Source organism: Lytechinus pictus, chromosome 1, assembly GCF_037042905.1.
Source record: "Lytechinus pictus isolate F3 Inbred chromosome 1, Lp3.0, whole genome shotgun sequence".
Lineage (NCBI taxonomy): Eukaryota > Metazoa > Echinodermata > Echinoidea > Temnopleuroida > Toxopneustidae > Lytechinus > Lytechinus pictus.
In genome coordinates this window covers 29,861,427-29,877,818 of record NC_087245.1, presented here as the reverse complement: position 1 = coordinate 29,877,818, position 16,392 = coordinate 29,861,427, and the positions used below count along the sequence as shown (strand labels likewise).

The window sequence follows — 16,392 nt, the reverse complement described above, 5'->3', positions numbered from 1 at the left end:
ATCATGATCATGGTGATGGAGGTATTAGTGATGATGATGATGATAAAGATTTTAAAGACAACGATAACGGTGGTGGTGGTTGTGCTGATGATAAAGATTCTGATTTTGATGACAAGTTCCAGTCTGTCCAGCCAATTTAAGTTTTACTTAATCTCTCCTTTTCCATCTCTCCCTCTTTCAATCATCATTTCTATTCATCTCATACTTTCTTCCTTTCCTCCTGTTTCTCATCCCCTCCCCCTCTCTTATTTTTCCTGTTTTCTCTCCAGTTCTAGCCATTTCTTCCTTTCTCTCAACTTTGTATCTTTCTCCAAACAAATTCTCTTTGCCCCTAACATTCAACTTTTGATTCTCTACAACTAAAACATACATGCTTCACAAGTCTTGATTCTTCAAAACTAAAACACCTTGATAGAATATACAAGCTAAAATGAAATAACCGATTTGATTTAATAGATTTCAAAATAAACTAATATAATAGGAACATTCCTTAATATTTTGTTTTGTCAAATGAGATCAAATTACAGAAGCATTAATACTATTACAGTGATGAGCATACAATCCTATAAAATAGGCCTAAGAAAAATATTAATGCATGCTCATATTATTACTGGAAATATTACATATTCATGTCCGTCCTATACATTTAGTGTTGGATAAAGAAGAAATCAACAAACTAGTTTTTGTCTCACCTGCATAGCAGAGTGAGACTATAGGCGCCGCTTTTCCGACGGCGACGGCGGCGGCGGCGGCGGCGGCGGCGGCGGCGGCGGCGTCAACACCAAATCTTAACCTAAGGTTAAGTTTTTGAAATGACAGCATAACTTAGAAAATATATGGACCTAGTTCATGAAACTTGGCCATAAGATTAATCAAGTATTACTGAACATCCTGCCTGAGTTTCATGTCACATGACCAAGGTCAAAGGTCATTTAGGGTCAATGAACTTAGACCATGTTGGGGGAATCAACATCAAAATCTTAACCTAAGGTTAAGTTTTTGAAATGTCATCATAACTTAGAAAATATATGGACCTAGTTCATGAAACTTATACATAAGGTTAATCAAGTATCACTGAACATCCTGCATGAGTTTCACGTCACATGACCAAGGTCAAAGGTCATTTAGGGTCAATGAACTTTGGCCGAATTGGGGGTATCTGTTGAATTACCATCATAACTTTGAAAGTTTATGGATCTGATTCATGAAACTTGGACATAATAGTAATCAAGTATTACTGAACATCCTGTGCAAGTTTCAGGTCACATGATCAAGGTCAAAGGTCATTTAGGGTCAATGAACTTTGGCCAAATTGGGGTATTTGTTGAATTACAGCCATAAATTTGAAAGTGTGTTGGTCTAGTTCATAAAACTTGGACATAATAGTAATCAAGTATCACTGAACATCCTGTGCGAGTTTCAGGTCACATGATCAAGGTCAAAGGTCATGTAAGGTCAAAGAACTTTGGCCACGTTGGGGGTATTTGTTGAATTGCCATCATATCTCTATAAGTGTATTGGTCTAGTTCATAAAACGTGGAAATAAGAGTAACCAAGTATCACTGAACATCTTGTGCGAGTTATAGTAGTTTTCAAAATCAGCACTGCTGCTATATTGAATCGCGTGATGCAGGTGAGACGGCCAGAGGCATTCCACTTGTTGTTAATTTAGGACATGAGGAATAGAGGTTGTCCTTAATATCAATACACATACATCTAGATACAGAGGATTGTTGTTTTGATAAATTGTGGTTTTCTATGAACTATATGAGATTGAAGTACCCAAGAGATCTCACTTTTTACAACTTTTCTTCATTACTTTGTGGCTCTATCAAAAAAAGAAAAGGAAAATCACTTTAAAAATACTTTTCATCAAATGGGGATTTCACCCATTCCAATCAAATAAATCCTCTCAACGAAGGTGTTCAGGATGGACCCTACAATGAACTAGCAACCGTTTCCACTGATGTTTCACAACCATCTTTCACACCTTAAACAGACATCTTGTCATCAATTTGTTTACCTCATCTTGTATGTTATAAGGTGACAAGACATGTGCTCCGGTCTTAAAGGTCAAGTCCACCTCATAAAAATGTTGATTTGAATCAACAGAGAAAAATCAGACAAGCATAATGCTGAAAATTTCATCAGAGTCGGATGTAAAATAAGAAAGTTATAACATTTTAAAGTTTCGCTTATTTTTCTCAAGAGTTATATGCACAATTTAGTCACATGCAAATGAGAGAATCGATGATGTCCCTCACTATTTCTTTTGTTTTTTATTGTTTGAATTATACAATATTTCAATTTTTACAGAATTGACAATAAGGACCTAGTTGACTGAACCATATAATGTTAAACAATGGTAATTCCATATGTTCAGGGAGAAATAAAACTTTGTATCACAGGACAATGAGGAGAAACTTAGAATATATCATATTTCATATAATAAAATACAAAAGAAAAAGTGAGTGAGTGATGTCATCAGTTCCCTCATTTGCATACCGACTGGGATGTGCATATAACTATTATGTGAAATTAAGCGAAACTTAAAAATGTCATAACTTTCTTATTTTACATCCGATTTTGATGAAATTTTCAGTGTTATGCTCGTTGGATTTTCCTCCTTTTATTCAAATCGACATTTTGTTGGGGTGGACTTGTCCTTTAATATCTCAGAGGGCATAGGGTTAGAGTTACGATTGTAATAAAGTTATTGATTCAGAATGATGTAAGGATAAGGACTAGGGTTTATTTAGTTTTGGAGGTCAATCATTAAGTTTGGCTTAACATGCAGATTTCCCATCGGAGCAACTGTCACTAGAGGAAATGTCACGGAACCTGTTTTAGAGCCAGAAAATGTAATTTAGGTGCTATTGTGTGTATTTTCCCCTTATACAAATTTGATCTTTTCGTTCTTTCTTTCTGCTATTTTGGTATTCTCCTAAATTTGCTGACAATCTGCAATCATCAAGTACTCACAGTCCCACAGACCTACTAGCATGTAACAGTGGGTTGAAATTATGAGCATTTTTAAATGTCATCAATACCCAGTTCTCTAACTTTAAATGAATCAGTTTTTAACGAAAGATTTCATAATTTTCATTTAAGAGAAGAAATTCTGCAACTGATGCGTCTCTAATGTATCACTCCATTCCTGTTGCTTCATCTCCAGCTTGCGCAGCATCCTCATTGTCTCCGATGTGAAAGTCTTCCAGCATTTCCTGAAGACTAATCTGGGGTGTCGGCTCATCATCGCTGCTCTCCACTGCAATGTTCTTGCTGCGATCTGTAACAGTAGACATGGATGTCAATTAATCAAATGCAAATGGGAATTTTTCTTAATGACTTTCTTTTCCCTAAATTTTCAAGTATTTTTACCATACCTGGGCAGAATCTCCTATACGATACCAATACGAAATAAGATGATAGTAACAATAATAATTGTAATATCACTGACACTATGGTGTTGATAAGAATAGTGATGATAGGGATTCTAAGAATGATGGCTATGATAAGAATGATGACGATGATGATGATGAAGATAATGGTGATGATGACAATAGTGATGGTGATGATGATGGGGGATGATGATGATGATGACAATGATGATGGTGGTGACGATGTCAATAGTGATGTTGATGATTATGATGATAACAAAGATAAATGATAATTGTGATAATGATGATGATAATGATGTTGATGATATTGATGTTCATGATAATGATATTGATGATGATGATGATAATGATATTGATGATAATTATGACGATGAATAATTATGCAACAAAAGGTGAGAGTCGGTTTTGTGGATGCGACTGCACCATTATTGACAAAACCTCATATGTACAAAATAGGGAGAAGAGTGAATCTACACTTATTTCTCACCAAGATAAATATTGACGTTCTTCCTGTAATCATCATCTTCCTCCAAATCTTCCAAGAAGCCCATGTAGTCCCTCTCAGCAGCATTCTCATGAAGAGCTATCTCTTTGGTCATCGTCTTCAGCTTCCAGTTGCGCTTGCGATGTCGACGACTTCGGTCACCAAAGTGCTTCTTGACCAACACGACATCCGGAACATTCTCTGCTTTCATCTGAAAGATTAGAAACAATAATTCTCATGAAAGTTCGACTTCTGAGTGGAAGACGATGTGTAAAGGTCCAGGCTGCGCCCCATAAACAAAGGGAATCTTGCCTTGTTTGGGGATATATTCAGTGTTAAATGGCCACTAAATATTTAATTTGCTATGGTATAAATCTGCAATTCAAATTCAAAACTTTTATTGTATATTCATGGAAAGGGCATCCATGTACAATTTTACATTCTTATCGTAATAATTTTCATGTTGAAGAGGAAGAAATATAATATCACGTTTTTTAATCAAGTACAGTTCTGAGTAACAAACGGAGCATTATTAAAGGACCACAGCTTTGCATCTTTTGTCTAAAGGTTCTCTACTGCAGGACTTGGCAATGGCAAAGGGGAAAAATGAGAATTAGCAGGCTTTGATAGCAGAAACAGGCAAGTACAGTATATGTGGTTCTCAACAATTTTGATGCCCAATCTCTTCCAAAATGGTGAGAAATCAAATGCATAATGTTGCCATGGTAACAACCCAAGGAACAAAGGACACACATACTCTATCGCTTGGAAGAAGTTGGACCTGACAAAAGCAGCAAACTATGTTGCTGGAAAAGTCTAAATGCAGCTCAGCCATAAATGAACAAAAAATAATGAGATGGGACCAGGGTTGGCATAAAGAGGAGTGATTTCTAACCAGTATGGAAGTATCAAAGATCAGAAGAAAGGTCAAGCAAGCAATATCCCTACTTCAATCAGTTACAGATCGCAGGAACTATCAAAAGATTGAAGTTTCAATAACCGACTAAGCATAAATGTGGCAGTGGAAAGCAACTAAAGGCTAAGACAGGAGCAGTATACACATCATTTTGGACAATGCTCCAGCTAAACCTGACACAGCTGAGACAACATTGATAAAAGAACAGTACCTGACATCACTAATGGGTCGGGGATTGAAAATATTGACTTGTGACCGACAACTATATCAAGTAGTAGTGAAGCTGAACTGGAGCAGCCTAAATACCTTTGAGAGATTTGTTCCCAGAACTGTTTGCAAGTAAATGCAGAATAGCTTCATAGCAATCGTCGACAATATTGATACAAAGAACAGTACCCGACATCAACAGGTCAAGAATGGATGATTAGCAACTATATCAATCAGCAGAGAAGCTGACCTGGAGCTTCCTTGAAACCATAGTGAGGTTTATTCCAAGACATTTCTCCAGGCACATCCCAAACAGTTTCAGATGAATCATTGGTTCCCGGAATAAATATGAATATCATTTCAAGTAAAATAATCTAAGAAATTAATTTTAATCTACTAGAAGTAACAGTACAGGTATGTTCTTAGTGGTTAAGTTCCTTCCCATCGTTTTCTACAATACATCTAAATAAAATAGTTTATTTACAAGTAGAGTTGTTTTCTGAAATGCATTCTCTTACATGTAATTCATTGTTTAAACCTTGCACAACAAATTACTACTCTGCAAAATCGCTGATTGCTACTACAATCATCATATCAAGGAATGGACAATGCTGCTACCTGTTCCAGATGTTTGTTGTTGACGTTTGAATTGACCAGATCAAGACCTTTGACAGTGTCTCCTGCAGAGAGAAGGTGCCCTAGGTGAGTCCGGCAGTGATACTGTGTGTCGACCACACCCATGTCCTGCGTCCTCATCAACCAGACATCGGCCAACAGATGCTAAGAGATGCACAAATGGAGGGATAATATTGTTAAACAAAGGCGATGATGAAGACAGTCATATTACTTAGATTATATCAAGGACGTGTGTTTTGAAAAATCAAGTAGTTAAAGATGATTTCCCCGATTTCATAATTCTATTGAAGATTTTTTTTGTGATGTGGGAGGGGGCATTGATCATTTACAGAAAAACTCTTGAATAAGTACAAATTTACAATAAGCTTAATCATTATCTTTATGATCACTATTCACCAACATATGGATAGCTATCCTCCTTGTCCTCTCTCTCCACCCCCTAATAACAATACTAATCATTGTAATAATCACATCACAACAATAATCACAAACAACTATTATTGCCACATTCACTACAAAGTTGCCAATGTCATCACCACCACTACCATAACCCTCACAACATTCGCTGTCACCACCCCTAGCTACAATAATCATCACAATCATCACCATTATAATTACTGTTCTTACCATCCCCATCACTACTATAATGACAACCACCACCACAGCCACTATTATCAATGCAACCAACATTCTCAAAATAACACCCGTTACCATTATGATTGTCATCACCACCACCATTCCCACTTCCACCATTACAAGCATCACTTCCCCCCCTCGCACACATAATCACCACTCCACCATCATCAGGGTCGCCACCACCATCGCCACCATCATCACCATAACCACCGCCACCCCATCAACACTACCACCATCAAATTCACTACTACCAACACCATCATCACAACCACCACAATCACTACTACCATCACCACCACCATCATTACCACAACTACTACCACACCACCACCACCACTACCACAAACACCTTCTTTTACAATCTTTGAATTTGCTCTTCCTCCTGTGAAAATGCTTAATCTCTCATCGACACCACCATCACAACCACCACCACCACCACCACCACTATCACCACCACAACCACCACCACCACCACTACTACAAACACCATCATCATTTACCTTCTTTGACTTCGCTCCCCCTCCTTTGACATGTTTAATGTCTCCTTCAGCTATCCTCTCCACCTGCAGGACCATATACTCTGTCAGCTGATGAGGGTCACACAACGTGCTGAAGGGATTACGCCAAAACGTTGTAGCATTCAGCTCCACAACTATAAAAAGGAATAATACCATGTAATGTAACAATTTTCATCATCACACAGTCGAAGCATGCACACTTCCACAAATAAATTACTGTTCTAGATCCCGTTTAGCTCAACAAAAGTAGCAGTTGGCGATTGGGCATTGGCCCTTGCTGCCCCAAATCTATGGAATAGCCTGCAAATTGGTTTAAAAAAAACAATCAATAACTGTCTTAAAATCTAAATTAAAACACATCTCTTCAATTAAGAAAATGCTTTCTAAAATTAAGTATAAAAAAAAATTAAAAAGGCCACAAATCATATCACAGGCAAATAAGAGGAGCATTTGACCTTTCAATATGAGGCCATAGCCATTATGGTCTTGGATTAATTTAACCCCTGGATATATCAGGGCATAAAGATATTAATCATGATTGAAAAAGTATTTTACCAAAGTACATTAATAAGATCTTGTGCTTACTTTGCAGTGTATTAGGATCAATCAACTGGACTGTGCTACACACTCTGTTACACACGCAGATCTGTCCAATGTTTCCCAGAGAGGCAGCCAGTTTCTTAGGCAGACATACAACATTGTCCTAAAAAACAAACAATGTCAATTACTTATTATAAATCATTGGGATGCATGAAGGAGAGTCATCAACATATTTGGAGATCATTTCCGAAAGCTGATTGATTTAATTGATATTGCCACTGAGAGGTATAAAGTTTGTGAAACATGGCACAGGAAAGAATTCACAGAAAGTCAACTTCTTTGTTCATGGGGAATATAAAAAAACAAAAAACAATGCACACATCGGGTCGTGTGGTCCAGTGGTTAGAGCATTGGACTCATAATCGCAAGGTTGTGAGTTCAAATCCCAACTCTGCCATTGTCTCCACTTTGATAAAAAGGCCTGAGAGTGATATCTGTCGTCTATAACGTCAGCCACTAGGACTGATTAACCTAGACGTAAAATGTTTCCTAGGTAATTGGTTATATACCAGCTTGGCGTTTACCAGCAAACATGCTGTCCTGCCGAGTTCCTACGGGAGTTACCATAAACAGAAACGGAAACAGAAACAAATGATAAAAACCTGGTAGGAATTTTTTTTTCAAAATACAAGAAATGGTCTCACCTTACAAATAGGAACTATCTCAACAGAGAATGTGTATTTGTAGTTGTAGGTGTTATTATGGATGTCATGTGAGATCAGCTGTTGGGATAACTTGTACCTGCAAAAAAGAACATATGATAATTAAAGCTACAAGAATGCAGTTGCAGCAAACGATGATTTCATGAGAAAGTCTTTCAAATCAACATATTGTGGCAGATCTAGATCTGGTTTATTTAATACATAGACCTATTAAACTTTGTAAAATCATGACATCCAAGCTGAAAAATGAAAAAAAGAGAGAGATCACAAACACAGATAAGCACATGAGGGTCATTGTAATGTTATTACTTGGAAATGGACCTCCTAAAGACATTTACAAAAACAATATGAATAAAGCAAAGAGCAGCAAGAAAGAGGTTTGGCAAGGCTGACAATTAAGGATCCCCCTACAAATTGATTAAATCTGCATTAATTGGATCCTACTTTTTAATAATCGTCATCAATTTCAAATCAACTCATGTCATGGATAAAAGCAAAATATATGGTGAAAAGGCTTTAGAATGCAGATGAAATGACCTTTTTGTAACATTACAGCAAGGTAAAAAAAAGCTGTAAAATTGGAACTCTGATCAGTCTACAAAAACATTTCTCAAACCATAAGTTTTGATATTTTGATAGCAAGGCAAACTTATCTATATACGACACATTTTCATACTACCACGCATATGGGAAAAACAAAATAGGGCCTAAAAATTATCTGAGGTCGGTGAGAGGGGCATTAAGGCCAGTCAATATGTGTCCTATGGCCTTGGATCACTTCAAGTCCTTAATTCCACACAACTATACAGTAACATCAACTCAAGAATGTATACACAGATGCCTACATGTAAAACCACCCTGCAATCGAGTATAAAGAATGGCCCAAGTCCATGAAACAGTAATTAATCTTGAGTATAGCAAGAAAGCCATAATGGTTTTTTGTTGTACTGTAGGTCCAATGAGGATTTCGGTCTGTTTTTCATCCATTTTGGGCACTTTGGGGTGAAATTCTGGGATATGAATTACACACAAGATGGGCTCAGGAATGAGTAACAATATCCTATGTTTAACCCAATTCGGCAAAGAGATGGAATTGGGTTGGCCTGGGGAGCGTTTCACGAAAGGACTTGTCAGACATTTAACCGACAAGTCCGTTTATTGAGCCAGTTACCTGGTTAACAGTGCTACTCAGCCGAACAAACTCAACTAAATTTGCCAGGTCCAACAACCAGTAGAACAAAAATGTTGATGAAACATTTTCATATACTCAATTGATACAACAAGAGTTTAGTATTCATATCTAAAACTGACTTGCAGGGGACGACTGAGATAAGAAAGTCCACCATCTTCCTGGCTCCATTGGACTGATCCTTGGAGGCGTAGTAGAAATCAATGCCTTCGTCATGCTGCTTGACGTTCAGACAGTTCACATGGAGATTGTGCTTCAGGATCAACTGCTCCAGGTAGAAAAACGTCTTCTTGTGGTTCGTCTGTAAAAAAGATTTGAGATGAAGACAACAGAAATTAGGATTGTACCTTGCAAGATTATAAATACATGTAGTCTGCAGAGTACAGTAAATAATAACAACAAGAGTGTCGCTAAGGCGAGCACATAATACGCCCGCCTGTAACGCGTCAAATGGAGTTATTGGTCAAACAAGAAAAGTGGAAGGAGGCGACTTCACCTTTGACCTTCTGACCTCAAAATCAATAGAATTGCTGGGATCCATGCTAGTATCATACACACCAAATTGTATGAGCCTAGGATAAGTTCAACTGAAGTAATCGCGTTTACAAGGACTGCAGAAAGGTAAGATGAAAATAGGTAACTGTGACCTTGACCTTTGACCTTTTGACCTAAAAATCAATAGGCTTCCTGGGATCCATGTTAGTATCATACACATTAAATTATATGAGCTTGGGTTAAGTCAAACTGAAGTTATCGCGTTAACAAGGAAAAGTTAACGGACGGACACCGAGCGTGATACCATAATACGTCCCATCTAGACGCGCATATAAAAAGTAATTAAATATTACATAATTTTACAATCTCCAAGATTTGAAAATTCTGTGGAGTTTCTGTAAATTGGCTGATGCATATATGGAATAAACTAATATATTCATAATTATAAACATGTAATTAAAATCTAACTTTGAAATTAATGTTTAAGAAGAATGCAATGATATGCAAACCTAAAATCCAAAATGTAGCTGTAGCATTAATCTGGCATATATTCAAATGTGATAAAATCTTACCTTCTGTCGGACCTGAACAACGGCTCTCCAGAAATCCTTAGCTTCCACCCGATGGCAATCATTACACATCTGACCCTGGACGACATACTCAACGATGAAAACCTGCTGCAGGATAGCCCCGCTCTGGACCTCTTTCTGTATGGTCAATTTGACCTTTAACCTTTTGGAATGGGGCTCGGTCCACACAAAGCCTGCGTCTATCAGTCTCACCTAAGTACCCACACACAAATAAGAAGAATCATTCAACTTACTATGAATATCGATCACAAAGATCATAAGGAGAAATAATGTACACAATCCTTTTTAAACATATTTTTTCAACAAATTCATACATTAGAATACAAATGAATAAGGATTTATCCTCATAGTTCCCCGGTATTTTAAGTCTTGGCAGTATCCGGTTATTACATGCATAAGTGTACATGAATTAGTCACGCTAATTTACGTATGAATTTAAAACTTGGCACTAACGTCCTTGAACTGCTTAAGTTTTGTTTGGAGACTCTAGTCTTTGTGGGATTCTGATCACAAGTACAAAATTGGTCTACAAGTTGTATAAGACTTGAAAGAAAACAGTCCTGAAACAACACAGCACGAGCCTCTCTGTTACGGATTTATCACAAGCCATGGCATAGCTTCCTTCAGCAAGAAATTAATCCACATCGTGCTGCACTCAACCCAGGAGAGGTGAATGTGTACCTGGCAGGAATTTATTCTTTGAAATGCCCAGCGCGTAAAAGCTGCTTGAGCTACAGCCGGGGTAATAATATCCAAGTCCTTTGGAAGCGCATAGAGATGTTATTCATAATGTGTTATGCGCTATACAAGAACTGACTATTATTGAGAAATGTCAATGCCAATGTGCCCCTGCTACCTCGACAAGATAATTTGGCTTATCAGAATAGAAATGATGATTAATTTGAACAAGTGGAATGCCTCTGGCCGTCTCACCTGCATCACGCGATTCAATATAGCAGCAGTGCTGATTTTGAAAACTACTATAACTCGCACAAGATGTTCAGTGATACTTGGTTACTCTTATTTCCACGTTTTATGAACTAGACCAATACACTTATAGAGATATGATGGCAATTCAACAAATACCCCCCCACGTGGCCAAAGTTCTTTGACCTTACATGACCTTTGACCTTGATCATGTGACCTGAAACTCGCACAGGATGTTCAGTGATACTTGATTACTATTATGTCCAAGTTTTATGAACTAGACCAACACACTTTCAAATTTATGGCTGTAATTCAACAAATACCCCAATTTGGCCAAAGTTCATTGACCCTAAATGACCTTTGACCTTGATCATGTGACCTGAAACTTGCACAGGATGTTCAGTAATACTTGATTACTATTATGTCCAAGTTTCATGAAGCAGATCCATAAACGTTCAAAGTTATGATGGTAATTCAACAGATACCCCCATTTCGGCCAAAGTTCATTGACCCTAAATGACCTTTGACCTTGGTCATGTGACGTGAAACTCATGCAGGATGTTCAGTGATACTTGATTAACCTTATGTATAAGTTTCATGAACTAGGTCCATATATTTTCTAAGTTATGATGACATTTCAAAAACTTAACCTTAGGTTAAGATTTTGATGTTGATTCCCCCAACATGGTCTAAGTTCATTGACCCTAAATGACCTTTGACCTTGGTCATGTGACATGAAACTCAGGCAGGATGTTCAGTAATACTTGATTAACCTCATGGCCAAGTTTCATGAACTAGGTCCATATACTTTCTAAGTTATGCTGTCATTTCAAAAACTTAACCTCAGGTTAAGATTTGGTGTTGACGCCGCCGCCGCCGTCGCCGTCGCCGCCGCCGCCGCCGTCGCCGCCGCCGTCGGAAAAGCGGCGCCTATAGTCTCACTCTGCTATGCAGGTGAGACAAAAACTGGGGCTGATAGAAATGGGTCTACTGATTATTAATACAAAAAGAGAACAGTTTGATTAAACTTTAATAACAAATTTGCAATAAATGTAGCAAGCTTCTAAAATCATTCAATCTGACGGGCTGATTGTAAAATTGTTATAAAAATTGTTCACTTGTTATAACATTACAACAATTCTTTATGAAACAGGACAAAGAAATCTGCTGAAAGTGAGACCTCATCCCTTACCTTGGCAAGTCCTTTGAGTTTCTTGAGACAGAGACTAAGTAGCTCTCTTGATTCTAATGCACAGGGAACCCACTGGGCTGGAGGCTGTAGATACCTGAAAGAGAAGGTCATATCAGCTCGTTTATTGAGCAAACAAAGGCAACAGCTCTTTGGTAAATATAAAACTTGTTGTGGCATGTCATTATTTGTTGGAAACCAATGACTTCTGCAATTAAAATCAAGAATATTTTAGATTTTTCTCTCTTAAATACATGTATATATGAATGGAAAGATGAATTCTTGATACTGAAGTAGCTAAGCTATGAAATGGATAGCAATCAAACAAATGCAGATATTTCAGAATACATTTGTCATATAAAATAATCAACACTTAGAATGTATAACTGATATGAGATGAGCATTGAATTACAATACGACACTATTGTGTATTCATGTTGTGGCAATCTGGGTGAAAATTACATGGGGGCTTGGGAGATTTCACTCCCAAAATAATTAACAGAGCCATTGAAAATTATAAAGGAGCCCTGGAAAATACCTGTTTATTGAAATGATAAAGCTTATCAAATGTTGCAGATTCACGCAATTACTTGTGGAAAGTAGCTGCTGAAAATGAAAAAAATAAAAAAAATTGCCTGGTTGCAAGTTTACAAATATACCAAAATTTTCATTCATCTCTACTTGACAAAAACAACCCATTTCACACGTGGTTACCCCATTAAAATTGTGTAGAGTAAGTAGAGCATTCACCTCTCACAACCTTTGCAGAAGTGGATGGCCGACTGCTTGGGAATTCCTTCTGTGATGTCAACTTGGGTCCGAAGACAAGCCACACACGTGTTAGCAGGGTTGGGCTGAATAGGAGTTCCACACTGGCAACACAATCTTTGTATAAATATATAGAAAAGGATACAGATAAAGAGAAAAAAAAGTTATATCCAACATTTGAAAAAGGCAGGATTCATAGTTTCTCATCAATGTCAGACTACAGTGGTTATATTTAAATACAAATTTTTGTTCAAGAATCCTTATACTTTGTACCTTCCTTTATCTGCAGCATGGCATCTTATAAAAAAGGAAAAAGCCTTTCTTTAATAGAACGAATCTTCAAAAGACGTGAATCTACTCGAAAAAGAAAAAAAGTATAGTTTAAGCTGCACTTTATTCAAAATCCATGTCATTTCATCAAATTCACCAAAATTGTAGAGGAATGCATTGCGAAGGTGTAGGGAAGTTAAAAATATGGGGTTCATGTGCTCGTTTTTAAACTATCAGTGTCCAAAGTGTTGTGAGTTGGCTTGAAAATCGCCTAAAATGCGCCAAAAACATGCAAAATTCTAAAAATACAGTCTAAAATGCGAATGGTTCCGTAATTCTGCTCCCATACACTCAAAATCCATGTCATTTTCATCCTACTCTCTAGATTTGTAGAGGAATTTATTCTGAAGACGTTAAAATATGGGGTCCATGTGCTCATTTGTCAAATTATCAGTGTCCAAAGTATTGCGAGTTGGCTCGCAATGCGCCGAAAACAAGCAAAAGTGAATATACCATCTAAAATGCAAATGGTTCCGCAGTCTTGCTCCAAAACATTGAAAATCCATGTCATTTTCATCATACTGTGCACATAGATACTTTAACACCTGAATATTTCAAATATGCAAAAAATTAACATGGGTCCCATGTGCTTGATTTTTTGCTATAGGGCAATTCCATAAAATATGTACGTCCGACCCCCGGGGGGGTCACTCTCCACATGGCCTGCTACGCACCCGCGTCAGGAAAAAGCGTCGAAAAGGGTCCCGTTTCAGGCACTCGGGCGGCGTCGACGTCTTTGGCAAAAAGGGTTGCATTTCAGCACCATTCGCTCGTAAATCGCCGATAAGGGTAGCCTTTTCTTTCTCTCTTCACGCCGTTTAGGGTTGCTAATTTGGTTATGAAAATTACGCCATTTAGGGGTGCAAATTTGAGGAGACCCGGGAGCAGACCTAAGCTATATTAAACACTATGAAAGGCGATTTACAAAACAATCCTCCCACACGCCGGTGCGGCCACCACAGCACTTATGAGAGCATGGACCTACATGTATAAGGTCCATGATGAGAGTTACCCCTGTACAGTTCTAGCTAGTCTCTTACACCTGGCTCTATACTAGGCAGCATGCGTTACCCACATGGTCCACAGGTATCACATTAATCGATTTTGATGTTTTACGCCACTTAGGGTATCAAATAAGGAGATTTCCCTGTTCACGCCACTTAGGGTGGCTTTTCTCATGGGTTACGCCGTTTAGGGTTGCAAATTTATATAATGTCATTACGCCGTTTAGGGTGCATTTCTGAGGTTGTCGGACACGGGTGGGTAGCAGTCCATGTGGAGAGTGACCCCCCCCCCCCCCGGGTCCGACCCCCTATACGTGGGACCTTCATGAAAATTTCTGTCTCGGATTTCTTGTTCTTTTGACAGTCTGTTATATTCTCAAAGGACCATGACTGGGTCAGTTTATGAAGTGAAGTAAAACTTGAGAAAAATGGGGGTCGGACGTACAAAAAGGTTGATAATTTTCTGGAATTGCCCTATAGAGCTTCAAAATTCACGTAAATGGATCTTAAGAATTGCGCATTCAAAAGAATTTGGCATTTTTAGACTTCACGAGATAACAGCAGTAGTTTAAAGCTCTATTACTAAGTCAAAATCCATGAAAATGTCATCAAATTTTGCAATATAATCAATAATTGTATCGTTAAAATGGATAATCTATTTGCTCTTTCAAGTCTAACAGCACTCTCAGTTCTTAGAAATTGCACGAAAGATAACACTCAACCTCAATAATGTGAAATTTCAATAACAAACTTGGGAGGTACAAGAAAATGAGAAATGCTGCACTTTATTCCAAACCAATGTAATTTTCACCAAACTTTGCAAGGTTGTAGAGGAAGGTATACCTAAGAGGTGCAAACATTATAATATGGGTTCATGTGCTTGTTTTTAAACTATCATAAACTATCAGCACTTTTATTAGAGCAAATGCGCTTTTTAAAACACCCAAAAATGCCCAAAAAGCTTTGTATCTATGTGAGGAAAAGTTCCAGACCACTCTACCATTTTATTCAAACTTGGGGTAATATTCGTCATGCTTTGCAGCGCTAAGGAGTAAAGTATTTTTTAAATTGTAGAGGAATTTAACAAAAATGGTCCATGTTTTTCGGAATAATTCCAGTTTATTAGCTTCATAAAATAACACATCGGATCTGCAGTCAGTGCATATAAGGAGATAAATCAGCTCATACCTACAGCTGATTAATCACCTGTTCATCCATTGTGAAGTCAGCGCGCAGAGTGTAAAATATGCGCAGATCATGATGCTCACAAACATAACTGTGGAATATCCTTAAAACATTTTATATCAAATTTATTGATCAAAGTTGGCATTTGCACAGCAGAAAAAAGTTGTTTCAACAATCAAGCAATTATTTAAGATCTTTTAAATTTTGTTTTAAGACAAGACTAAAAAAACTTCATACATTAGGCTCTAGATTAAAAAGGATTTGCCAAGTTTCAGTAAGGGATGATTGGTTGACGTCTTGACGATGAATTCAAACTGTTTCATTTGAGATGTAGTACTTGTACAAGTTGTTGTTACGTTGCTGTTGTCTTTTTCCTTTGTCAGTTTGTACGGATTTTTAGTAGCAACTGTCCTGGGGGCGTGACTTCATGTATCTTCGGAAGAGGCCGGCATCTGAGGGATTTCCTGACCTGCGACCCCAAGGTCAAATATGGCATCTTCATCCCCTGACACTAGTGATTTTGGACTTTGGAAAGAACACACCGATGTATATACTGAGAGTCTCTTTGGACTGGAAACAAGCCAGAGCGGACCTGAAAATTGGTGATATTTCACTTGTTGCTTTTAGGCTCGCACGGCTTCAGATTTTTATTACT

The 16,392-nt window shown here is 37.7% G+C and overlaps 1 protein-coding gene across 1 annotated transcript in view; it reads right to left on the bottom strand.

Moving 5' to 3' along the window:
- Nucleotides 1–426: 426 nt before the first annotated feature.
- LOC129260768 (60S ribosomal export protein NMD3-like) overlaps nucleotides 427–16,392 on the bottom strand; it is a 31,134-nt gene continuing 15,168 nt past the window's right edge. The window contains exons 2-12 of the mRNA XM_054898740.2: nucleotides 13,201–13,335; nucleotides 12,454–12,547; nucleotides 10,317–10,526; nucleotides 9,372–9,550; nucleotides 8,043–8,139; nucleotides 7,384–7,501; nucleotides 6,781–6,932; nucleotides 5,627–5,788; nucleotides 3,889–4,096; nucleotides 1,658–3,289; nucleotides 427–687 (exon numbers count right to left, since the gene is read on the bottom strand). Of these exons, the coding sequence (XP_054754715.2) occupies nucleotides 3,147–3,289; nucleotides 3,889–4,096; nucleotides 5,627–5,788; nucleotides 6,781–6,932; nucleotides 7,384–7,501; nucleotides 8,043–8,139; nucleotides 9,372–9,550; nucleotides 10,317–10,526; nucleotides 12,454–12,547; nucleotides 13,201–13,335 (1,498 nt within the window). The 3' untranslated portion in view covers nucleotides 427–687; nucleotides 1,658–3,146. The remainder of the gene's footprint in view (nucleotides 688–1,657; nucleotides 3,290–3,888; nucleotides 4,097–5,626; nucleotides 5,789–6,780; nucleotides 6,933–7,383; nucleotides 7,502–8,042; nucleotides 8,140–9,371; nucleotides 9,551–10,316; nucleotides 10,527–12,453; nucleotides 12,548–13,200; nucleotides 13,336–16,392) is intronic.